Source organism: Trachemys scripta, chromosome 16 (genome assembly GCF_013100865.1).
Source record: "Trachemys scripta elegans isolate TJP31775 chromosome 16, CAS_Tse_1.0, whole genome shotgun sequence".
NCBI classification, from domain to species: domain Eukaryota; kingdom Metazoa; phylum Chordata; order Testudines; family Emydidae; genus Trachemys; species Trachemys scripta.
Genome location: NC_048313.1, coordinates 25,859,159 through 25,884,219, shown reverse-complemented (window position 1 = coordinate 25,884,219; position 25,061 = coordinate 25,859,159). Strand labels below are relative to the sequence as shown.

Below are 25,061 nucleotides of genomic sequence, written 5' to 3'. Positions count from 1 at the left end.
GGTATCTTTAAATTTACAATAGTCGAAAGCATCTTCAATAGGGATTCCATTGAATGCATTTCGAGCTTTACCAGTTAATTTCACAATCAGGGTAGGAACTCGCTTATCCCCAGGGATTTCATGTATTACACACAGCCTTGGGTAGTCAGATTCAGCAATATCGTCCTCCTCATTGGATGCAGGACATAATTGTTCCCATCTGTGGATTTTTGGAGTGATGAGAGTCGGGGGCTTCTGCTTCTGTAGCAGGTCAAGCTGGTGGTTTTGCGCTCTTTCTCTTTCTTCTCTCTCTTTTTCTTTTTCTTCCCTCTCACTCGCTTTTTCTTTTATCTCCAGTTCTTTCCGTCGTACTAATCTCCGGTGCTCCCCCTCCTTTTCTGCAACCTGCCGCCTAAAAAGCTCCAACTTGGCAATCGCTTCACTGCTTTCACTCATTTTCGTGCTTTCCTGCTTTTACTTCCCTTTTCCAAAATAAGCAAACAGAAAATAACAAACCTGTGACCTCCTCCTGACTGTCCTTAGCCACTGCACTTAAGACTCACTTAAAAAAGGTCCATTCTATGTGTCTGATGAAGTGGGTTTTAGCCCACGAAAGCTTATGCTCAAATAAATGTGTTAGTCTCTAAGGTGCCCCAAGGACGCCTGTTCTTTTTTTAAAATCACAAATATCAGTGCTTAAAGTGTGTTGAACTTCACTTGAAGTAAAAAAACTGTACATACACCCTGCTCGCTGCGCCACTGTGATGTTCCTCTGGTGTTATCTGTACTGGTGATCTGCGAGGTCACTCCAATCGTCGACTTTGGGGCCCAGCCTTACCCTGCTCTGCTGTGAGAACCCCCACTCCTGGGCTGTTCACACACTGTCTCTAGCATGTAAGCTGCTTGGATTGTGCAACCGAATGACACTAGTCAATATTTCCGGTCCCAAGCATAACCTTAGGAAACTCCGTCTTGCAATATCCAGCTATGCCCACTGGACCCAGCAAACTTATATGAGTGCATCAATTTAACAAAGAAATTGATATGTACCCGGCTTGTTATCCCTAGGGGAGCCTCTGACACACAGAAAACCAAACGCACTGCTTCAGGTAGAATAAACAAACACATTTATTAACTACAAATGATAGATTTTAAGTGATTATAAGTCAAAGCACAACTAGGAGGGGCTGGATGAATGGACTGTAAGGTGGATAGAAACCTGGCTAGATCATCGGGCTCAACGGGTAGTGATCAATGGCTCCATGTCTAGTTGGCAGCTGGAATCAAACAGAGTGCTCCAAGGGTCGGTCCTGGGCCGGTTTTGTTCAATATCTTCATTAATGATCTGGAGCAGGGGTAGGCAACCTATGGCATGCCAAAGGTGGCACGCGAGCTGATTTTCAGTGGCACTCACACTGCCCGGGTCCTGGCCACCAGTTCAGGTGGGTCTGCATTTTAATTTAATTTTAAATGAAGCTTCTTAAACATTTTAAAAACCTAATTTACTTTACGTACAACAATAGTTTAGTTATATATTATAGATTTATAGAAAGAGACCTTTTAAAAACATTAAAATGTATTACCGGCACGCGAAACCTTAAATTAGAGGGAATAAATGAAGACTCGGCACACCACTTCTGAAAGGTTGTTGACCCCTGATCTGGAGGATGGCATGGATTGCACCCTCAGCAAGTTTGCAGATGACATTAAACTGGGAGGAGTGGTAGATACACTGGAGGGTAGGGATAGGATATAGAGGGACCTAGACAAATTAGAGGATTGGGCCAAAAGAAATCTGATGAGGTTCAACAAGGACAAGTGCAGAGTCCTGCACTGAGGATGGAAGAATCCCATGCACTGCTACAGTCTAGAGACCGAGTGGCTAGGCAGCAGTTCTGCAGAAAAGGACCTAGGGGTCACAGTGGATGAGAAGCTGGATATGAGTCAACAGTGTGCCCTTGTTGCCAAGAAAGCTAATGGCATTTTGGGCTGTATAAGTAGAAGCATTTCCAGCAGATCGAGGGACATGATCGTTCCCCTCTATTCGACATTGGTGAGGCCTCATCTGAGTCCTGTGTCCAGTTTTGGGCCCCCCACTACAAGAAGGATGTAAAAAATTGGAAAGAGTCCAGCGGAGGCAATAAAAATGATTAGGGGTCTGGAGCACATGACTTATGAGGAGAGGCTGAGGGAACTGGGATTGTTTAGTCTGCAGAAGAGAAGAATGAGGGGGATTTGATAGCTGCATTTGATAGCTTTGCATTTCAAAGAGGATGGATCTAGACTGTTCTCAGTGGCAGCAGATGACAGAACAAGGAGTAATGGTCTCAAGTTGCAGTGGGGGAGGATTAGGTTGGATAGGAGGAAAAACTGTTTCACTAGGAGGGTGGTGAAGCACTGGAAGGCGTTACCTAGGGAGGTGGTGGAATCTCCTTCCTTAGAGGTTTTTAAGGTCAGGCTTGACAAAGCCCTGGCTGGGATGATTTAGTTGGGAATTGGTCCTGCTTTGAGCAGGGGGTTGGACTAGATACCTCCTGAGGTCCCTTCCAACCCTGATATTCTATGATTCTATGAACTCAGATTTGGTCAATAAATAAATCAAAATGCGTTCTAAGCTGATCTTAACACTTTCAGTACCCTTACAAACTTAGATTCACTTGGTCCTGCTAGTGAAGGCAGGGGGCTGGACTCGATGACTTTTTTATTTTTATTTTTATTTTTATTGGGGGGGGGGGAGGAATAGCTCAGTGGTTTGAGCATTGGCCTGCTAAACTAATGAATAGTAAGTATCATTAGTATCATAAGATGGCATGGGAGGGGGCTGGGCAAAGGGAAGGGGAGATGGGCAAAGGGGTGTGTGAGATGGCATGGGAGGGGGCTGGGCAAAGGGAAGGGGGATGGGTTCAATCCTTGAGGGGGCCACTTAGGGATCTTGGGCAAAATCAGTACTTGGTCCTGTTAGCAAATGCAGGGGGCTGGACTTGATGATCTTTCAAGGTCCCTTCCAGTTCTAGGAGATGGGATATCTCCATTTTTTATTATTATTAGATGCTTCTCACAACAGACTAGCTGGTTGCCCTTCAGACAGGCTCTCCCCTTTCATCAGTGCTTCAGTCGCTTGGTGGTGGTGGTGTCTGTAGATGTAGGTGGAAGAGAGAGGAAGAGCATGGCAAATGTCTCTCCCTTTTATCATGTCCTTTCTTCCCTCTTGGCTTTGCGCCGTCCCCCCCCCCCCCCAGAGTCAGGTGAGCATTACCTCATCGCAGTCCCAAACTGACCCAGGGAAGGGGGGTGACTCACTTGAGAGTCCAACAGATCCTTCCTTGCTGCCTAGGCCAGCGTCCTTTGTTCCTGTGAGGCTGGGCTGGGTTTGTCCCATACATGCCCTGATGAGGTGTGAACTGCCTCTCTGTTCCTGGAGAGTTTTTGCCTGGGCTTGTTTTAAGCCATGAAGACACATTTTCAGCCTCATAACTATATACATGAAATTAGGACCTATAACATCACTATAACAACAATGCTCAGTGCATCATGAGCTTTCCGAAGACACCCAACGTGACAAACTTTGCTTTGGACACCACACAGTCATTTTATAAGGCTGAACATGGGAGTGCAGGGTGTTCCCCTGAGGTACAGAGTGTCCCAGAGTGTGAGATGGCATTGGAGGGGGCTGGGCAAAGGGGAGCATGAGATGGCATGGCAGGGGGCTGGGCAAAGGGGTGTGTGAGATGGCATGGCAGGGGGCTGGGGAAGGGGGGATGGGCAAAGGGGTGTGTGAGAGGGCATGGGAGGGGGCTGGGCAAAGGGAAGGGGGGATGGGCAAAGGGGTGTGTGAGAGGGCATGGGAGGGGACTGGGCAAAGGGGTGTGTGAGATGGCATGGGAGGGGGCTGGGCAAAGGGGTGTGTGAGATGGCATGGGAGGGGGCTGGGGAAAGGGAAGGGGGCTGGGCAAAGGGGTGTGTGAGTGGGCATGGGAAGGGAGAAGGCAAAGGGGAGCTTGAAATGTGTTGATCAGGGAGGGGGGAGTGTGACTTGGGCTGAGGCGGAGAAGAGGGGAGCCTGACCTTGCGTAGACTGGCGTGGGGCTCAGGGCCAGCTCCCCCCTCTGGCCTGGACCCTGGCCTGCCCTGGGGTGAGGAACAGCGGCCCAGAGATTGGAAGGTAGCCAGGTTTTGCTGCACTCACGTTGCAACGTCTACCAGTTTAAGGATCCTTAAATCTCATTTCCAAAGGGGATTTAGGCACTCAGGAGCCAAAGTCCTATTGGCTGTTGGTGGGATTTAGGCTCTTGAGTGTCTAAATCCCTCTTGAAAAATCAGTTCGGTTCTGCTGCTGTCACAATTCATCGCCACTGTCTAAGGAGAACTTCGAATGGTCTTGGGGCACCGGGAGAAATGGTGAGGACGGCAAGTAGAAGGAGGGGAACCAACGGCAAAGAGGGGGGCATGCCGAGGTGACAGAGGAATTGGTTAATGTGGCCCTTGGAGGCCTGTACTGTCGTTAAGTAATGTGGCTATAGAAGAATAGCTGGAGATGTCTGCACCAAATCAGAACAGGATCAATGCCTTAGCCACTAGACCACGGGGGACAGGTCACCGCTGCACCCGACGGGTTGCATTCCCCTCCTGATCCCAGCGGCCTGGCATTCACCTGGATCGAACCATCGGCCCAAGCTCCCTCCCATAGGATGGGTTAGACTGCACCTCTCCTGGCTGCCAGTCACTTGTGCTAAACAACTGGCACACTTCATCCTAGATCCCATGTACCATGACTCCCACCCGCCCCTGCTCCACCCACTAGACTCCACTTCCCTCCCAGAGCTGGCAACTGGACTGAGGAAGGCTGGCTCCCAGCCCTCCTGCTCCGACGACTCAGCCCCACTCCCCTCCCAGATCCATGGATACAACCCAGGAGTCCTGACTCCCAGATGCCCCCGCTCTAACCCCACTACCCCCATACAACTGGGACTAGAACCCAGGAGACCTGACTCCCAGTTTTAACCACTAGACCCCACCTCACCCCATGCAGGAAGATCTGAGTCTCCCCCCCCCACCATCCACCCCCCATTTCTCAGTCTAAACCAAAGGTGGGCAAACTATGGCCCGCGGGCCACATCCGGCCCATGGCACCCTCCTGCCCGGCCCCTGAGCTCCTGGCCCAAGAGGCTCGTCCCCGGCCCCTCCCCTGGTGTTCCCCCTCCTCAGCTCGCCCCGCTGCCAGCGCAATGCTCTGGGCGGCGAGCTTCTGGGGCAGCGCAGCTGCAGAGCTGCGGCCTGATCCGGTGCTCTGTGCTGCACGGTGGCGACGGTGTGGCTGGCTCCAGCCAGGCGGCACGGCTGTAGTGCCACCAGCCACCGGTGCGCCAGGCAGCACAGTAAGGGGGCAAGGAGCTGGGGGGTTGGATAGAAGGCAGGGGAGTGCAGGGGGATGGTCAGGGGGCAGGGGTGTGGATAGGGGTCGGGGCGGCCAGAGGGCAGGGAACAGGGGGGTTGAATGGGAGCAGGCATCCCGGAGGGGCAGTCAGGAAGGGGGGGGGGGTTGGATGGGGTGGCTGGGGCAGTCGGGCAGGGGTTCTGGGGGCAATCAGGGGACAGGGAGATGGGGTGGTTGGATGGGGCAGGGGTCCCGGGGGGGCCGTCAGGAACGGGGGGTGGATGGGGTGGCTGAGGTCATGGGCAGGGGTTCTGGGGGCGATCAGGGGACAGGAGCAGGGGGGTGGATAGCCCCAAGGTCCTGGGGGGGCCGTCAGGGAACAGGGGGGTTGGATTGGGCAGGAGTCCCAGTGGAAGAGGGCGGATAGGAGGTGGGGGCCGGGCCATGACCCCCTCCCTAAGCGGCCCTCCATACAATTTCCGAAACCCGATGCGGCCCTCAGGCCAAAAAGTTTGCCCGGCCCTGCTCTAAACCCGTCAGCGAGAAGGGGAGCTTGGCTGGCACGGCTGTCTGCAGTGACACGCCAGGTTCTGATGCGAACACGGAAAGCAGCGGAGTGGGTGGGGGAGCGGGGGCGTGAAGCGTGAAGCAGCCGTAACTGGAGCGGCACATCAGTGGAACACCCGGCTGCAGCAAGCAGCCCCGGGGCCCTTAACCATGAGGAAAGCATTTCGTGTTCTGAGTGTGCCATGGGGCTCCCGGACGCATCACTTCCTAGCACAACCCGGCGGGAAATAGGCCAGGGCTAGGAATGCTCTCACTGCTGGGAGGCTTTAATGCAGGAGCTGGGGGTGGGGAGGGGGGCAACATAACCCTCTTTTAGTAAACCAGAGATGGGCATGGAACTCACGAGTCAGTGCGGGTCTTGCGGTGCCCTCTTTGCCTGCCCCACAGAGCATGTGGGTTGAGCTGGGGGCAGTGAAAAATTATTATTATTTATTAGGTGTATTATGGTAGTGTCTCGGCACCGGGGCATGGACCAAGATCCCTTTGTGCTAGGTTCTGTACATTACTATTTATTTGGTGTATTACGGTAGTGCCAAGTCATGGACCACCATCCCCATTGTGGTAGGTGCTGTACGGACACAGAACAAAACGGTGGATGAGCCGCAGAAGGGAGCATGTCATACACACTGTAGGGAGGGCGCATGTTTATCGCGCTGGACATCACTGGTGTGGCGTAGTGGAGAAATGTGCCTTTAAGGGCTGAGAGTTTCCCCGCCACAGCCTCTGTTGTTATGCACAGTCAGTTGGAAGGGGAAGCAGAAGAAAGCCGAGCTCTTGCAAAACATGGGAGGTGATCCCTGAACTCCACGGCTGATTCAGTCCTTGTCAAAGTGAGTGGCCTGCAAAACTGTGGTTCAGAATATGGGCACGATGCCCTAGGGGTGGATCCTCCGGTTTTGGTTCATCGGCCTGAGGGCACCCATCAAGGTCAGATCCATGTCGCCAACTCAGTGCTGCCGACTCTTGCAATAATTGGTGCTTTTCAGAAAGCCCCAGCTCCTGGAGTCCTGTGAATAAGGGAGAATCTCAGCTTCCCTTTAAAAAATTTAAAGGACTTTTCTTAACCATTCTGGGCGTGGAGGCATGAAAGCCCATCCTGAGGGCCACCTGAAAGACTCAGGAAGCAGAAGGCAAATAAAAAGAACCCAAAGCATCTTTTTCTTTTTTAATCTCATAATTTTTAAGCCAGTTGAATGGCCTGACTCTTGATTTTTGACCTTCTGGCTTGGGCAACACTGCAGACACCAGTGTCACTCTGGATCCAGGATTTCGGTTCGGCCTCATACACAAAATGTGGAGTCAGGTCCAGATTTGGACCAAAAGTTTGAGGGGACTTTTGGGGCCCGAAAGGTTAGTTTGGGGCCCAATTCTAGTTAGAAGAGGAATCTATAGGCTGCTAGAATCTAAGGCTCAAACGTCCAAGTTTTCAACCTGAGAAGCTTTCAGGATCTGAGCCCAAATAACTAGACTTTAGACCATGGGAGCACAAAGAAGTCTTAAAGTGGGTGGGAATGACTCCCTTAGGGTGGTAGGGGGTGCTGTTCTGCAGGGAGCAGGGTATGCGGCAGGCTAAGTGAATTAAGCTAAACCGAATTAAGGCGTTTTAATTCTGAATAAGAGCATTCACACGTGGGTTTAATGCAGTTCATAGCTTCATAGATTCTAAGGCCAGAAGGAACCATTATCCTCCTGGATAACACAGGTCCTAGAACGTCCCCAAAATAGTTCCTGGAGCAGAGCTTTTAGGAAAACATCCGATCTTGATTTTAAAATGATTAGTGATGGAGAATCCACCAGAATCCTTGGTAAATTGTTCCAGGGGTTAATTACTCTCACCATTAAAAATGTGTGCCTTATTTCCGGTCTGCAATTGTCTAGCTTCAACTTGCAACCTTTAGATCATGTTAGACCTTTCTCTGCTAGCTCGTTATGAAATATTTGTTCTTCATGTCGGTACTTAAAGACTGTGATCAAGTCACCCTTTAACCTTCTCTTTTTTAAACTGAATAGATTGAACTCCTTCCATCTATCATTATGAGGCAGGTTTTCCAATCCTTTAATCATTCTCATGGCTCTTCTCTGAACCTTCTCCAATTTGTCAACATCCTCCTTGAATTTTGGGCACCAGTAACAAATACAGAAGTAAAATATCCTCTCTACTCCCACTCGAGATTCCCCTGTTTACACATCCCAAGATCACATTAGCCCTTTGGGTCACTGTGTCGCACTGGGAGCTCTTGTTCATCTGATTATCCACCATGGCCCCCAAATAAAATTAAGTTAATGGAGAGATCCTATCTCCTAGAACTGGAAGGGACCTTGAAAGGTCATTGAGTCCAGCCCCCTGCCTTCACTAGCAGGACTAAGTACTGGTTTTGCCCCAGATCCCTAAGTGGCCCCCTCAAGGATTGAACTCACAACCCTGGGTTTAGCAGGCCAATGCTCAAACCACTGAGCTATCCCTCCCCCTCCTGACCTTTAGCAGGATCACTGCTTCCCAGGGTAGAGCCTCCCATGCTGTAAGTATGGCCGACCTTCTTTGCTCCTATACGAGCATATTTAAATTTAGCCATATTCAAATGCATAGCATTTGTTTGCACCATTTACTAAGCCATCCAGATCGCTCTGAATCAGCGACCTGTCCTCTTCATTATTTACCACTCCCCCAATCTTTGTGTCATCTGCAAACTATATTAGTGGCGATTTTATGGTTTCTTCCAGGTCATTCATAAAAGTGTTACACAGCGTAGGGCCAAGAACTGACCCCCGCGGGACCCCGCTGGTCACAGACCCGCTCGATGAAGATTCCCCATTTACAATTACATTTTGAGAGCTATCGGTTAGCCAGTTTTTAATCCATCTAATGTGTGCCTTGTTAATTTTATATTGTTCTAGTTTTTCAATCAAAATGTCGTGTGGCACCAACTCAAACGCCTTACAAACTCTAAGGGTACGTCTATACTACCCGTCGGATCGGCGGGTAGCGTTCGATGTATCGGGGACCGATTTATCGCGTCTACTCTAGACGCGATAAATCGATCCCCAAATCGACACCTGTACTCCACGTTGGCAGGAAGAATAAGTGGAGTCCATGGGGGAGCCGCGGCGGTCGACTCGCTGCCGTGAGGACGGCCAGGTAAGTCGAACTAAGACACTTCGACTTCAGCTATGCAAACTGCAGAGCTGAAGTTGCGTATCTTAGTTCAAAACTTCCCCTTAGTGTAGCCCACTCCTTAGTCTATTACATCGACACTGTGACCTTTATCAACCAACCTTGTAATCCCATCGAAAAGAGATATCAAGTTAGTTTGACAGGCTCTGTGCTCCATAAACCCACGTTGATTTGCAGGAACTACATTACCCTCCATTAGTTCCCCTAACAGCCACTCCATTCTCTTGACGTAATCCACTTAAACGTTAATTCGGATTAACTTTCCTGAGTGTCCCCATATAAACAAGCCCTTAGAATTTCTCCCGCCACAAAGCTGGCGGCGGGGAGGTCTCTCCAGCTAGTGTGGGACCGGTATATGGGCTCTGCACAAACCCAGTTCTTAGCATTGGGGGCAGATCAGGGCAATGCCGGAGCATAGAATCAGAGAATCATAGGACTGGAAGGGACCTCGAGAGGTCATCTAGTCCAGTCCCCGGCGCTCATGGCAGGACTAGATATTATCTAGACCATGCTACACTATGGCTATTCTCTGCTTCCCAATGGCCATTGGTGGGTGGGGACGGGGCCCTGTGGCATCTTTAGGGCCTAATAGGCCACACTATGTCAGATCAAACCTATCACAGAGGCTGATACAATTTGTTACCTCTTTGGGGTGTGAGTGGGTGGTTCACACCTCCCCAGATTCCATCTGACGCCTTCCCCTTCAGTCAGAGCAGACGAATGTTTTGACTCCAAGAATGCTACGGAAAAATCTCGTCTCGGCTCCTTGTGTTTCCTGTGCATTGGCTGTAGCCGGCGTCATGGCTGGCTGCGTTTTCGTCAGCTCTCAGAGGCTGGCCAGGTCTGCTAAGTACTGTGTGGGATGCAGGGAGCCTGCCAGGGAAACCCAAAGGGATAGGGGGAGCAGTGACGAAAGCTCGGTAGGAAGCGCTCTCTCCGTGCCGTCAGAGCTGACCCCCAGTGTCCCAGCACAGCTTTAAGGGGTGCCACGCTGCAGGGAGCCGGGTGGGGGTGCTGTGTTATTTGGAAGTGCTGAATTTCAGATGAACCATGGAAAACCAAGGTCTTGACCACTCATGTTCCTTAGAGATCACATGAGCCTTTTCACAAGAATCAGGACTTTGCTGGCCCAATTCCAACTTTCAATTCTGCCACCCTACGTTTGTCCAGCAGTTACAGCTGGGATTCTTCTGCTTTCCTGTCCTAAACGATTGTGACGTGTTGCTGTGTGCTGTGGAGGAGCTGCCACGCCCCCCCTAGAGGTGGCTGCATTTTAGGGGTAGGTGAATGAGCCCTGTTCCTACTTGCTGCACGGTCAGCCAGCTGCTGCGTCCCACCCCAGAGGCAGCTGCAATTTTAGCAGCGGGCAAGACATTCGCTAGCCCTTTGGGATGAAAGGAAAAACAGGGCTGTAAACTATTTCAGCCATAGAAATGCCCCTTCATTTTTTTTTTTTAATTACAAATTACAAGTTAAAAGACCTGGGGGGGGGAGGTTATTTCGTAAGTGAACTCAAAAAAATGAACGTCGTCTGCCAGAGAAGCGCTGCGTGTCTATTTTAAGCTCTGCGGAGAACAAAGATGCTGAACCATTGTATCGACAGATGACTCACACAAACAATGGGATGGTGAGGTTTTCCGGTAGCTCGCTGGCCGTGCTGACATAGCTACAGATCAAAGCAACAAGTGTGCTGGGTGAGCTGATGATACAAGCGAGCAGTGCTGTTTCCATCTAGCAGCCTCAGTCATGGACCAGCACCCCATTTAGGGTGACCAGATATCCCGATTTTATAGGGACAGTCCCAATTTGGGGGTCTTTTTCTTATATAGGCTCCTATTACCCCCCACCCCCTGTCCCAATTTTTCACATTTGCTGTCTGGTCACCCTAACCCCATTGTACTACGTACTGTGCACTATTAGGTGTATTATGGTAGCATCTAGGTACTGTAGTCACGGACCAGAACCCCACTGTGTGGGATGCAGTACATGATTTATTAGGTGTATTATGGTCGCTTCTAAAAACCCCCATCACGGATCATGTGCTAGGTGCTGTACAAACACGGCACAAACAGATGGTCTCTATCCCAGTTAGCTGACAAGCTAAGTACAGGGCAGGAGACAATGGGTGGCTACAGGCAAGGAAAAAATGGGGCAATCATTAAGCCTCTTACATAGTGGGGCAGAGATCCCGAGTGGATGTGACCCACAGGCATAGCTAATTTGGCAGACTGGCGCTGTCTCATGCCAACTCCTAATCACAACGGCCATCTGCGATTTCAGGAGCAGGATACGGTATATATATGATTTCAAAATTAGGAGCCTAAAGACCGGCGCGGGTCAGAGCCGGGTCTGTAATAGAGAGGGCACCGGTAAAGTACGAATGACGATACACGTCCCCTGCTGCGCTGCATTTCATCTGGCGAGTCGAAGACGCGAATTTACCTGTCACGCTGGGCTGGCGGGTTTTTTTATTTGCAAACAGTGTCAACCAGAAGCACCCGTCAGATCGTGTGACTCAAGCGGGTGGCCCGGGAGTGTCGCCCGACTGAAATACAGGTGACGCCAATGACTCAGACTGTTTATTGTAAAGGGCTGGAAAATGCTACACTACCTCTCTTTAAAGATGTGGATCACGCACCGGGTAGACGGCAGCTGTATAAATGAGCGGGTACGAAATGTTGGCCAAGCCGAACGGAAGGCATTTAGAAATGCTGGGCGGAGGGGTGGATCTAGTGGGCTTGGTTACACGGATGGAGGGGAGGGCAATGATAGGGTTAATGAAGCCGCACAATGGGAGCCCTTGGATGGAAATATCCCATGGCTGCGCTGGAGTGGAATGATATTACTGCACAAGTGCTCAGCAAACAATCTAACGTGAACACACGCACTGCACACCTGGCCTCTGCCTGTCCTTTTGTCTGCCACGGATCTGACAATGAACTGTGACGCACAGCGCTGCCTCCTTCTGGGCGGTCAGGAGCCGAATACAGGGTATCTTTAATAAAGGGGGGACTGGTGCAATAGGAACTCAGGGGTTCCAGTGGACCCCAGACTGAAGGCGAGCCAGCAACGTGATGCTCCTGCAAAAGATGCGTCACTCCTGGGTGTTATAACAGTTAGGGGATCACCCTGACCAGTACAGGGTTCTGTCACCCCCTGCCTTGTCCCTTTGGGTGTCTTACCGCTGCTATGACACCAGTAGCCAGCCCACAAGCATAAGGTTTCATCCTGGCTCCCACCAGCCTCGTGACTTCTAGCTGGGTGAACTCAGCCGTCCCTTCTGGTCCCAAGGCCCCCAGATCCATCACCCCCGAAGGCATGAAACCTGCCCCCAGGTATTGGCTCACTTCAGCACACACAGACTGCGCCACAGAGAACAAAGACGTTCATGTAATAGGGAAATCGTCGACTCAGAGATGAGATAGCAAGGAAGAGTGAGCGGACACAAGTAACCCAGAAAATAAACGTCAAGATGCAATCTCAGGTTCTACGCCTCTGTCTTAGCTACGTTTCCTTTTCTAATACGAGTTACCTCTTGCCTCCGAACAGTTTACGTGCGGGCCCGCTGCACTAGAGGGGATCCAGCGTTTCACGGGCAGCTGCTCCCGTGTGGCTGGTCTACACTGGAAAATTAGGTCGGTCTAACTAGGTGGTTCCAGGGGTGTGAAAAATCCACCTCCCTGAGCGACGTAGTTAACTCGTGCACCTAAGTCCCAATATAGACAGCTCCAGGTGGATGGAAGAATTCTTCCGTAGACCTAGCTACTGCTTCTCAGCAGGGCCCGATTCCCTATGGGGGAATAGAGCCCTCCCGGACCTGCTATGCCCAGCGCCCCCAGACCCTGCCACAAATGCACAGCGCCCTACACAACACCACCCCTGCCCAGTGCCCCCCTGTCCACAGCCCCGCCACAACTGCCCAGCACCCCACACAGAACCCCCGCTCCCTACTGCCCCAACACACATCTTCCCCGCCTCCTCACAGCCCAGCAACCAGGGGCGGCTCCAGGTACCAGCGCACCAAGCGCGTGCCTGGAGCGGCAAGCCGCAGGGGGCGGCCTGCCGGTCGCTGTGGGGGCGGCAGTGAGGCAGCCTTCGGCGGCGTGCCTGTGGGAGGTCCGCCGGTCCCGCGGTTTCAGCGGCAATTCGGCAGCAGGGACGCTGAAGCCACGGGACCCAGCAGACCTCCCGCAGGCGCGCCGCCGAAAGCCGCCTGACTGCCGTGCTTGGGGTGGCAAAATACATAGAGCCGTCCCTGCCAGCAACCTGCCCCCCGAGACTCCTTCCCCCATGCAGGGGAGCTCCAGGGAGACAGGTGGGGCCCCACAGGTGGTGGGAAGCGGAGACTGCCCGGAGCCGGAGGGGCGCTGGGTCTGGCCAGGGGGCAGAGAGGAGCCAGCGGGTGGGGTCAGGGGATGGAGAGGAGCCCTCAGACGGCTGGTGGGCTGATTGGGAGGAGCAAGTGGTGGGCAGGGGGGGGGGAGGGAAGAGCAGCGGCTGGCAGGGTCTCGGGGCGCGGTGCAAACGGAGCAGGCCTGGACCCCTTCTGAGCATGGGCCTGGCTTCATGGGGCTACCGGCGCATTGTAAACCCAGCCCTGCTTCTCAGGAAGGTGGATCACAGACGCCGACAGGAGAACTCCTCCCGTCGGCACAGGGCGTGGCCACACTTCAGCGCGGTGCTGTTGTAACATGTCAAGGGTAAACAAGTCTGGGCTGCTGACCTTGGGTTTCCGGCTAAGCTTCCCTTCAAATCCCTCTTACAGGGTTTGCCCTTGTTGTTTTTTTTCCCTTTTTCTCAGAACGTTACACAGAGCTGGGGGGGTTCCCAGACTGGGCTTTTCTGCAGTTTCAAGTTCTTTCATTGTTTTCCCATTAATTGACTGGTCCGCCATAGGCCGTGTCCCTTCCTGGTGCGCTGAGCCGGCGCCCCGGCTGATTGTCTCTCCAGGCTGCTTTGAGGTGATGCTGCAGTCACACTTGTAGTGACAATGACGATTTTGGACACATATTCATAACCGTATCCTGGACACAGATCCCCCAGTGACCATGGGGTTCCATAGAAGCCTCCGTAGAAGCCTTTACCTGACGTATTTTTTATACAAAGTAACAGTGTCTACGAACAGTTGATTCAATTGCTTACTTGGGGCGGGGAGGGGCTAGACCTCCCTGATCTTTCCTTTGGGCGTCTGGACTTTGATTGTCGTAATGTATTAACAGGAGTGTCGAATGTAGGACTCAGGGAGGCAAGTCCCGGGTCCACTTTGCGGTGCTACACTTTAAGAAAGATGTGGACAAATTGGAGCGAGTCCAGAGGCGAGCACCAAAAAACGATCCGAGGTTTAGAAAACCTGCCCTCTGAGGAAAGGTTGAAAGAACCAGGCACGTTTAGTCCGGAGAAAAGCCGGAGAGAGGACCCTAGAACAGTCTGCAAATATGGGAAAAGGTTGTTCTAAAGAAGATGACGATCGGTTGTTCTCCGTGTTCACGGAGAGCAGGACCAGATATTGGTAAAAACACTTTTGCACTCTGAAGCTAGTGCCGCACGGGGCCGGGGACATAGGGAGGTTGCAGGATCCCCATCACTGGAGGGTTTTAAGAACTGGTTAGACAAGGATGGGCTTGGTATACTTTGTCTTGCCTCAGAGTGGATGGGCTAGAATGATGACCGTCCACTCCTACATTTCTGTGGGTATCTCTAGGCTGCAATTAGACACCCACTTGGGCTCCTGGGCTCAGGCGAAGGGGCTGTTTAATTGTGGTGTAGACACTCTGGTCACAGCCCTAGTCCTGGGACCCTCCCACCTCACAGGGTCCTAGAGGCCAGGCTCCAGCCCCACAATTAAACAGCCCCTTAGCCCGAGCCCCATGAACCCGGGTTTTTAATTGCAGGGTAGACAGACCCTGTGACATTAAGCACCGCTGTATTCACGCCCTGCACACTGTTGTAATCTTCCAGGTACAACGTAGGCCTTGTGAGGTATCAGTGGAAAGCCAATACCTCGCGGCTCATTACAATTCTGGTGTGACGTGTGCACATGGTGGGTATTAAGCGCTACGGACGTATGCTGGAATGATAACTCGCATGCGTGCAAGCCGGGAATGCCAGGGGCAGCTGGTAACCAGGCCTGTTTAGACAAAGCCTTTGATTCGCTGACCAGGCCGATCTTCAGGCAAAGAAAAGATCGTCCATTTTTACCTATTAGAGAAACAAAGCTGGTAAATAAGACGTGGCGGGAAGAAAGCGCACGGAGCTTCCTTCACCTCCGTGCCGCCATCCCCACAGCTTGCAGGCACTTTACTTCGAAGGGTAACCCGGAGAAAAATCAATCTCACTGGTCTGAACGGACACATGAGGCCAGAACTCTTGCAAGTTGTGAAAGATGGGTCTTTCAATCCGCCTCTTCCCGCCCCGCCCAGCTCCTCCCTCCTCTCCCCTCCCTCCCAGCCTCCCACACACCGCGAAACAGCTGATTGCAACAGGCGGGAGGCAGGGGGAGGGACAGGGAGGCAGTTGGGGGAAAGCTGATGGGGGGTCTGCTGGTCAGCATCCACCATTTTTCCCCAGCGAGTGCTCCAGCCCCACAGAGTCGGCGCCTATGGTGTTGTGTTTTATTTTACTTGTAATTCTTTCCAGCTTCATTGCCTATAACTGAACTCACTTAACCCCATGTATATTTTGCTCCTACGTTATTTCATTTTACCATAAACCAACTCTGTGCTGGGTTTCACAGGCAGAGTGTTTTCACCCCACTTCAGCTCATCAGCAGCGATGTGTTTTTGAGTCTTTAGAGGAATAAACCAACCATTTCCGGTGTTTTCTGGTGTTTAATGAATAAATGATTTTTTTTTTTAGCCTGGGGTTATCGGTTGAAACTGAAACTCAGAAGGCCTGTTTATAATCTGAACAGACAAAGGAATGAGCATTCTTCCCATTTTACAGATGGGGAAAGTGAGGCAGAGAGCAATGATGTGACTTGACCAAGCTCCATTGCTCTGCTAGGAAGGGAAGGGTGCTCCAGTGGTTAGGGTGCCCCTCTAGGACACGGGAGTGGGGTCTGAATTCAATTCCCAGCTCTGCCATGATGACCTTGAGCAAGTCGCTTAGCCGCTCTCTGCCTCAGTTTCCCCATCTGTACAATGGGGATAATGAGACTGACCTCTAAAGCAATTTGGCCCAGCTACTCAAAGGTTCTTAGGGGTCTCACTCCCCTTGATTTCACTGCAGCTCGGCCCTAACTACCACTGAGGATCTCGCTGTCTGAGATCTATGGACAAAAAGCTCTGAGAGCTCGGTATTATTGGAAGAACCTGAGCGAGAATGAAACCTCCAAGTCCCGGCCCCGGTGCCTAAACCACATCCGTCCTGAATGCACCCAGAGGGGATGGAGCTGTCTCCTGCAGGGGACACTGGGTGAATAAAGAATTCCATTGACAAAAAACGTAGCAAGAGATACATAGATAGATATGCAATGAGCCTTAACAGGAAACTCCGGGCAGAGAGAGTGGAAAAGCCCCTTTCTGGAAGTGTAAATTGCTTTCTGGCTCTGTGAACGCATTGGAGGAGGAATTTGAAACTACCCCTCGGCCTCTGCTCCCACCCACACATTTCATGCAGCTTCCCCATCCTCCCTGCACGCAGCTCCTCCCAGTAGGTCGGTCCCCAGAGGATCCCGGAGGCTTTACTTCAACTCATACCCGTGGAGGTGGCAACGGGCTTCCTGGGCGCGCCTCACAGAATCCTGGGCAGTCTGAGCCCTGGGGGGGGGGGGGGGGGAAACTGAGGCACTGACGGGTGATGTGGTGTGTTACAAAAAGGATCACACAGCAAATCACTCAAGGAGAACCCTGAAGTCCTGCCTTCCAATTCTCACCACTCTAACCCCCTACCCCATGAGAACCCAGGAGTCCTAGATTCCCTCCCGCACACACTCTAACCACTAGACCCCACTCCTGTCCTAGAGCTGGGGATAGAACCCAGGACACCTGACTCCCAGCCCCTCTGCTCTAACCACTAGTGTGATGAAGTGGGGGATTTTCTTGGTTTTTTCCTTGGTTTTCCAATGGTTTGCATGTAGAGGGAGTGGGACTCAATGCCCCTGGGTGGTGCTGGTTTGATGAGGTGAGGGGAGAGGGAGTTTGTTGGTACAGAGGACCGGAGAGGGAACTTGGGACCCCAGCCAATGGCCTGGAGGACGGCTACCCCAGCGACTGGTGACCTGGCTACCTGGTGACCTGGAGGCCCAGCCGGTTCTGGCCAGTGGGAGGACAATGGGCTGTGAAGAGAGGACCCCGTGACCTAACCAGCCGGTTCCAGCCAGAGGGGCCGGAGGACAGAAGAGAGGAGAGGAGGCCCAGGTGACCCTGTTTACCTGGAGAGAAGACAATGGACAGAGGCGGGGCTTGGGGCCGGGGGTATCAGATGCCCAGCTGGGAAGCAGGGGGGCTCTGGGCTGGAGAGGGGGAGCAGGCAGAGCCCACCTGGATGCAGGGGAGACTTCGATGGGCTGTGTTGAGGGAGGCCAGGCTTGAGGCCCTGAGAGTTTCCTGTGCCGTGTTCAACGCTCAATAAACCTCCTGTTTTACACTGGCTGAGAGTCACTCCGGTCTAGAGATCAGGGTTGCATCGTCCCCTTCGGTGGTGGAGGCCCCGGAGGTCCAGAGAGAGGGGACTCCCTGACGGGGCCCATGGCAGAGACAGACGTGCTAAGGCTCAGAGAGGTGCAGCTCCAGGAGGTGGAGGGGCCTGACCCCGAGAGAGAGTGGACCCCCGAGAAGGGCCATCTTACTGAAAGGGGCACCACCCACGGACCGCACGGGGCCAAGAGTGGGCACAACCTGTGAGTCTTTTGACAACTAGACCCCACTCTGTCCTGCCTGATCTATGCAGAGAACCCAGGAGTCCTGATGCCTCTAACCATTAATCCTTCCTCTCCTAACCTGGTGGGTAATTTTTGCATCCAGGTGAGAACCTTGCCACCGACCCGATTCGCAGCACCGGGCTGCACCTGACCCCCCTGCTCTGAACAGGCCAGATGGCTGGATCCAGGAGCTGAATCGTGCTGTTAAAAAAAAGGTCACGCCCCCCCCCCACTCTAACCACTAGAGCCCGCTCCCCTCCAAGAGCACAGAATGGAACCCAGGCGACCTGCGGGTGTCATATAAGGCAGTGTTGCCTAGTGCATGGAGCTCGGCGCTGGGATAACCCAACTCAGCCATAACCCAGCTTTACTGGGCTTGCACAGAGCCGCTGGGAGAGTGGGGAACAGTCAGGGAGGGGTGGGGGGAGTGGAGAGATTTGCCACCCTCTAGCTCCAGGGGAAACCAGGCAGGCCTGTTCCAGCAACAGGGTTTCCTGTTTGCCACGGGGTCCATGAGGCCATCATGTGAACTTGGTAGATTTCCAGCCCGCGTTGCGTCAGGGCTGTGATTTCTCAGCACAGTGGGGAAGGCAGGGTACAGAGGAGCAGAGAGACTGACTCCGGTGCGTGGGGGGTATGGCCTTGGGGTTTAACGGGGCTCGGCTGCTAGGACTCCTGGGTTCGATCCCCCGCTCAGGAGGGGAGTGGGGATCTAGCAGGGTGGACTGGAAGTCAGGACTTCTGGGTTTATCCTCAGCTTGGGAGAGGAGCAGGATGTAGTGGGTAGAGCAGGGGGCTGGAATCTGGATTCCTGGGGTTCTGTCTCCGGCTGCATATGGCTAGTGCCCTCATGCAGCTCACTTCCCCTCGGTGGAGCCCCAATCCTCCCGGCTACCCACGCCTGACCTCGGGGGGCAGCGTCTAGGGGCTGCTTGACTACGGCGCTGCACCAGGCCAGTCCACAGTGGGGAAGGAATCCCAGACCCTTCCGCCTCCCTGGGGCCCACCCCTCCAGTGTGGCTACAGGAGGGGCCGGGCTGGGAGATCCTGAACTGCAGAGCCAGGGCGAATTGGGTTCTTTAGAGTTCTGACCGCAAGCCGCCCTTTGCCCCTCCCCCCAAGCAGGAAGGGAACCCAGGAGTCCTGATCCCCAGCCCCAACCCACTAGACCCCACTCCCTCAGGGGTGCCCCAGCCTGGGAGCAGGGCCTAGATCTGCTCGCCGCGTGCCCACAGCCTTCAACGGCTCTCTTTGGAGGGGTGGGAGCGACGCACTCAGGCCAGGGTCAAGCGTTACTAAAAACAGGTTTTACTTAATGAACAAAAGACAAACAAGAGGGGGGCAGAAAAGGAAACTGGCCACAAGACGGTCCCCACCCCCCCCCCCCGGCCGTCCCCGTCCCCCCCGGCCGTGGCGAGGGGATGCCACGGCCAATCATGACCCATGCCCAGAGCAGGCGTGGGTCCTTTTGCTTTCACTTTCCGGGCAGGTCTTTTTAGCAGGTCAGCAGCCTCCCGGTTTGGGTTCAGTCTGCAGTGGGGGGGTCTGGGGGGAGTGGGATGCGTGGCTCGTGCTGAAGGATGCAGCCATCTGTGCTGGGAGGCTGGCCCGAGATCATAGGTACACGCGCCGCAGGTCGGCGGGGGACGTGATGGCGTTACACTGGGGGCAGAGCTTCTTGGAGCCCTGGAAGAAAGGGCAGCGGGACACGTCAGGCTTTAAAAGAGAGCTGTTAAAAGGTTAATAATGCGCCCTCCCCTCTGGCAGAGCACCCTGCATTCAACACGCCCATTACCTGCCACTGAAAGGCAGCTACCTCTGGGCACTAAGTGTTAGCGCTAGGAATAGGACCCCCCCAATTCACTGGACCCCAGTCCTCTCCCAGAGCTGGGAATGGAACCCAGGAATCCTGACTCCCATCCCTCCCCACCCCCTTCTAACCACTGGAACCCCCCGCCCCCCGGGCTGGAAATGGAACCCCGCAGTCCTGGCTGCCAGCCCCCCTGCTCTAACCAGCATACCAGACTTCCCTTCAAGAGCACAATAAGAAACCACTGAAGAGACAATTTTCCCCCTGGGAAGAGGCAAATGGAAGGCATCACCTGCGACAATAGCAGTCACGGGAGTTGATGCATGATGGGCAGGTGCCCAGGGACCATAATGATGGGCACGGTATGAGAGCTTGAACGGGACAGGACAGAGGGCTGGGCCAGCACTGACCTGCCATCAATGCCTGGAGTCAAACCAGCATTGGGGGGCTCAAAGCCACAGAGCAGTGACTCGGGGAGAGGAGAGCTAGCAGGGGGGTTATGCCGCGAAATGCGCAAGGAGTGGCTCTGGACCATGTATTTCACGCTCTGGAGCAGATAATGGAGCACGGGCAGGAAGCCCAAAAGGGACAGGGGGGGCGTTACCAGAGTCCGGAGCCAGCACCGCTCGCAGTGGATGTGCCAACACTGAATCGAAGTCAACGGCACGGAGTACGAGTCCTGGAAAGGAAGGAGACCGAACGTTGGGAAAGAACTGTAGGGAGCAGGGCAGGAGCACTGGCTGTGGGGGAGCTCCCGGCTATTCCACCCCCAGCCTCTCCCAGCATGGGGCGCTGTAGGGAACAGGGGATGGGCCACCCTTACCAGACAAATGTGGCATTTGTACGAGTCCTTTCGGAGGAGCCGTCGCCGCAGCTCCTGGATCTGAGCCTTCAGCAGCTCCATGGTGAGGGCGGAGTCTCCCTCCTCCTCCTCCACCTTGCTGCGGGGACAGGAGATGATTGGAGAGAAGCCGAGAGGTTGGCACTGGACATTAGCAAGGCGGGGGGAGAAGGCGACTAGAGATGGAGCTAAGCCAGAATTCAGATCCAGACGACCCGAGGGAGTGCTGGGATTCTGGGGCAGGCCCGTGTGGGGCAGGGCCGGGGAGAGAAGATAGAGTCGGGGCCATCTCTTAGCAGGATGGAGCGATGGAGAACATAAGAATGGCCGTATTGGGTCAGACCAAAGGTCCATCCAGCCCAGTATCCTGTCGACCGACAGTGGCCAATGCCAGGTGCCCCAGAGGGAGTGAACCTAACAGGTAATGATCAAGTGATCTCTCTCCTGCCATCCATCTCCACCCTCTGACAAACAGAGGCTAGGGACACCATTCCTTACCCATCCTGGCTAATAGCCATTAATGGACTTAATCTCCATGAATTTATCCAATTCTCTTTTAAACGCTGTTATAGTACTAGCCTTCACAACCTCCTCAGGCAAGGAGTTCCACAGGTTGACTGTGCGCTGTGTGAGGAAGAACTTCCTTTTATTTGTTTTAAACCTGCTGCCCATTAAGGGGGCAGGTCAGGGCAGTCAAGTGCACACACCACAGCCCACTCCCCCAGGGCCGGGAGACCTTGGAGCAGCTCGGGGACAGGTGACCTAGGGAGGGTGGGGAAGCCTATCGCTGGAGGTTGTACAAACATCCGGGAGGGATGGTCCAGGTATACTTAACCCGGCCTCTCGGGCGTCCTTCCGGCCTCATGTTTCTCTGATCACCAGCAAGGTTAACAGCCCCTATAGATCTACCCCCTCCCCACCCTAAATATCTCCCCACATCCTCCTCCGACGGATCCGGGGCTGGTGATCAATGGGGCTGGACTAGCTGGTTTGTCCCAGCGGTGCCAGATGCAGGATGCCAGGGCAGATGGCCCATGGGAGCACCTTTCCGTTGGCCCGCAGACAGAGATGGCCAGGAACAGGTCTTCTGTAGCGTCTAGCGGGCTCCACTTTGCTTGCGGCGGAGGGGTCAGGACAGGTGCAAGCGACTGAGCAACAGGGCACTGGAAAGAAGCCAAGAGAACAAGGGAGCCCCCACTGATTTACCCTCTTGCTGTCCCAGGTGCACCCAGGCCCCCTGGCTTCTTGCTGTCCTCCTCCGCTGGGGCGCTCTTCGAGACTGGAGACAGGCACCTGGTCAGGTGGCAGTGAAGGAAGAGACAATACCCTTACAGCCCCCTCCCCGCAAAGCCATAGAGCTCCAGGGATCTAGCCAGTGTCCCCCAAAAGCCAGGGCTGAAATCAGGGAGAGGGCCCGAGCTGAGTCTGTTGAGAGAGGCGGTCATGGAACGTGCCGATTATGGAGCCCACAGTCCAGGCCAGAGCCCAAGTGTGCTTTGCGCTTCATTCAAGGATCTCAAAGCACTTTGCAAACTGGCTGGGGAGGGGGAAACTGAGGCACAAAAGGCCACGCAACCTGCCTGAATTAAAGAGGGAGGCAGAGTTCAGTGCCAGGCATAGCAATCCAAGTCTTGAGTCACAGCCCTCCTGCTCCAACCACTAGACCCCACTGCCCTTCCAGAGCCAGGACTAGAACCCAGGTGTCCCGGCTCTCAGCCCACGCTGCTCTAAGCACTAGTGTGAGTTCACCACCGGCCCAGCACGACGCTTCCATCCAACCTTGCCCTCTGGTTCTGTGCCACGCTGCACAAGCGCTAACCAGCTGGGCTAGAGCGTGTGCTGTCTCCTCCCCGCGCCTATAGAGGGCCTGGCACATCACCAGCAGCTGGGTCCACTTGGGAGCAACTAAGGGACTTACTACTGCTGCCAGCCGGGGGAGCGCTCCATCAGCTCCAGCCGCAGGGCTGTGCGGCCTGGAAGCAGGGTCGAGCCACAGCTCCGTGAGTTGCGGGTGCGAATGGTGCAGCCATGGGGCTTTGCTACCCCGCCACTTCTCTGAATGATCACCTAGTCTAGGGGCAGAAGGGAAACCTCGCAGGCACTATGCCTGCTCCTCACCCCAGCCCGGAAGGTCAGCTCCTCCCTCAGCCCCACAGGGAGCAGGATACGTCGGCTTGGCGAAGGCCGGCAGCTCGTCACCGTCCGAGTCCATGTCCGCCTCGTCGCTGCTCCGTGCCCCCAAGAGTCTGCAGTCTGGGAGAGATGGGGGAGGGGCTCTTAATACAGCACTGGGCATCAGCTGTACGGACCCAACCTGCCACCCCCGAGATCTAACGGCATCAGGTTCCGCTGGCTGAGGTAGAAAAGCCAGCTCTCTTAGCCAAGGCTGGAACCCCACTCATCAACCACCACGCGTGGCCAGCCGGGGATGGGGGGGAAACGAACGGCCTTACCGCTGTATTATGGTAGCATGTGACTGAGATTCCCCCCAACTCAGATCAGACCTCCCTCCCTGCCCCACATCACGCCAGGCACTGCACAGACCCACGCCGGACTGGGATCACGGGCCCCTCCGTTGCACCGGGTGCTGCACAAATACCCAGCAAGAGACGGTGCCCCAGAGAGTTTACAATCTAAGTAGATGGAAGGTAGAGGGGAAACCGAGGCACGGAGCAGGGCAGTGACTTGCCTAAGGTCAGCCAGCAGCATGAGGAGGGAGGGGCGGACGAGGGAGGCCAGCTCATCGCTGTACCCCACTGGCCTGGTGGGGAATCCCGAAAGGACGGCGGCTTTGGGGAACAGATATGTGCAGGGAAGGGGGGGCAGGAAGGCAGCTGGTGGGGTGGGCGGCAGGCAGGGGCACAGGCTCCTGAAATAAGGATAGCAATGCCCCCGCCCCGCCGCCCCCAGGTAGTAATACAACTCTCCCTCTGGGAGAAGTCTCTGCCCAGATACCGCCGACAGAGGGGCGAGCGGAGGAAGTGGGAACCACAATGCCAGGGGCTTCCGCCGTGACAACCTGAACTGGGAGACACTGGGGGTGGGGGGGCAGGGAGACAGCCTCCCCAGCTACACTGCTCTAGGGGCAGGAAGCCAGTGTCAAACTCAGTGGCAACTCCCCCCTCCCAGGGACAGCAGATCCTGTCTCACGACAGCCCAGACAGATCCTGGGTGGCAACAACAGTGGCGGGGGGGTAGGGGGCGCGAGGGCTGGTCTGTGCCCGGCAGCCCCCCCACCCTTATGCTGATCACAGCATAGTCCTGCTAAAAAGGAGTTTTCCTTGCAAGGAAGATGCCTCAGTCCTTTAAACCATCTCACCTGTGCATTCAGACCCCTAACACGGCTCCTGCCCAGACCAGCTCACACCAAAGAAACTGACCAGACAGGCCCCGGTTTTAAGTACAAAATTAAACAGCCAGGATCCCTCTCCTCGCTCCCTTGCGGCATTAGCATGGGACAACGGGTCTGTACAGCACCTAGCGTAACGGGGCCCCGAGCTGGACTGTATCACCGCAACGCCCGATCGTTAAGAACCAGGGCCACCGGCTCCTCTCCGAAAGCGCCCAGCAAAGCGATAATCCCGACAAGAATTCCGTCTCATCCAAAGTTCGCCGGGTTTGACGTTTGTTTTTATTCGGCAGAACTAAGACCCTGCACAATTTTTGGTGAGGAAGACGGAGGGCGGAGGATGGCAAGCATAACTGGACTAAAACTCTGGGTCCCCAGGACGAGTGTCAGTGTAGTTTCTTATTTATTAGGTGTATTACGGTAGCACCTAGGCACCCCAGTCATGGTCCAGCAGGACTCCATTATGCGGGGTGCTGAACATTATTTATTAGGTGTATTACGGTAGCATCTAAGAACCCAAGTCACGGCCCAGGACCTCCTTGTGCTGGGCGCTGTACAGACCCAGAACAAAGAGATCGTTTCTGCCCTAGAGAGCTTCCCATGTAAGATCCCCCAACAGAAATCAGGTTCCCAGTGCTCCTCGGACGCAGAACAAGTCCTGCCCTGAAGAGTTTACACTCCAAATAGACACAGACTGGGAGGGGAAACTGAGGCACCGAGCGGCAACACGACTTGCACTAGGCCACACTAGGAAAGGGGGAGAGATTTGGGGCAAGTTATTCCACAAGGGCCAGATCCCCCAGCCGGTGTAGAGCAGCAGAGCTCCACCGACTCCAATGGAGTGACACCAGTTTACGCCAGCTCGGGAGCTGGGCCCAGGTGTCCGTTCTGTTGGCGTCCCACTTTCCATTGAGAGATCTGAGGCTGGCCTCTCTCCTGCCCCACCCCCGCCTTTGCTGCTCATTACCACTGATAATTAACAACGCGTTGTATTGTCTAGTCTATCTTAGGTGGCCCTCATTCTCATTGTATCTGAGCACCTCACAATCTGCACATCCTCACAACCCCCCAGGAAGCTGGCCAGGGCTATTATCCCCGTTGTATAGATG

At 54.2% G+C, this 25,061-nt stretch overlaps 1 protein-coding gene across 2 annotated transcripts in view; it reads right to left on the bottom strand.

The window, feature by feature from the left end:
* Window positions 1-19,358: 19,358 nt before the first annotated feature.
* The window catches only part of LOC117888846 (E3 ubiquitin-protein ligase Rnf220-like), a 30,034-nt gene continuing 24,331 nt past the window's right edge, over window positions 19,359-25,061 (bottom strand). Inside the window, exons 9-13 of one of the 2 annotated variants that reach the window (XM_034792619.1) lie at window positions 22,722-22,856; window positions 21,810-21,882; window positions 20,586-20,703; window positions 20,367-20,441; window positions 19,359-19,638 (exon numbers count right to left, since the gene is read on the bottom strand). In XM_034792619.1, the coding sequence (XP_034648510.1) occupies window positions 19,567-19,638; window positions 20,367-20,441; window positions 20,586-20,703; window positions 21,810-21,882; window positions 22,722-22,856 (473 nt within the window). In that variant the 3' untranslated portion in view covers window positions 19,359-19,566. Of the gene's footprint in view, window positions 19,639-20,366; window positions 20,442-20,585; window positions 20,704-21,809; window positions 21,897-22,721; window positions 22,857-25,061 lie in introns of both variants that reach the window. The other variant, XM_034792620.1, reaches the window with a different exon arrangement.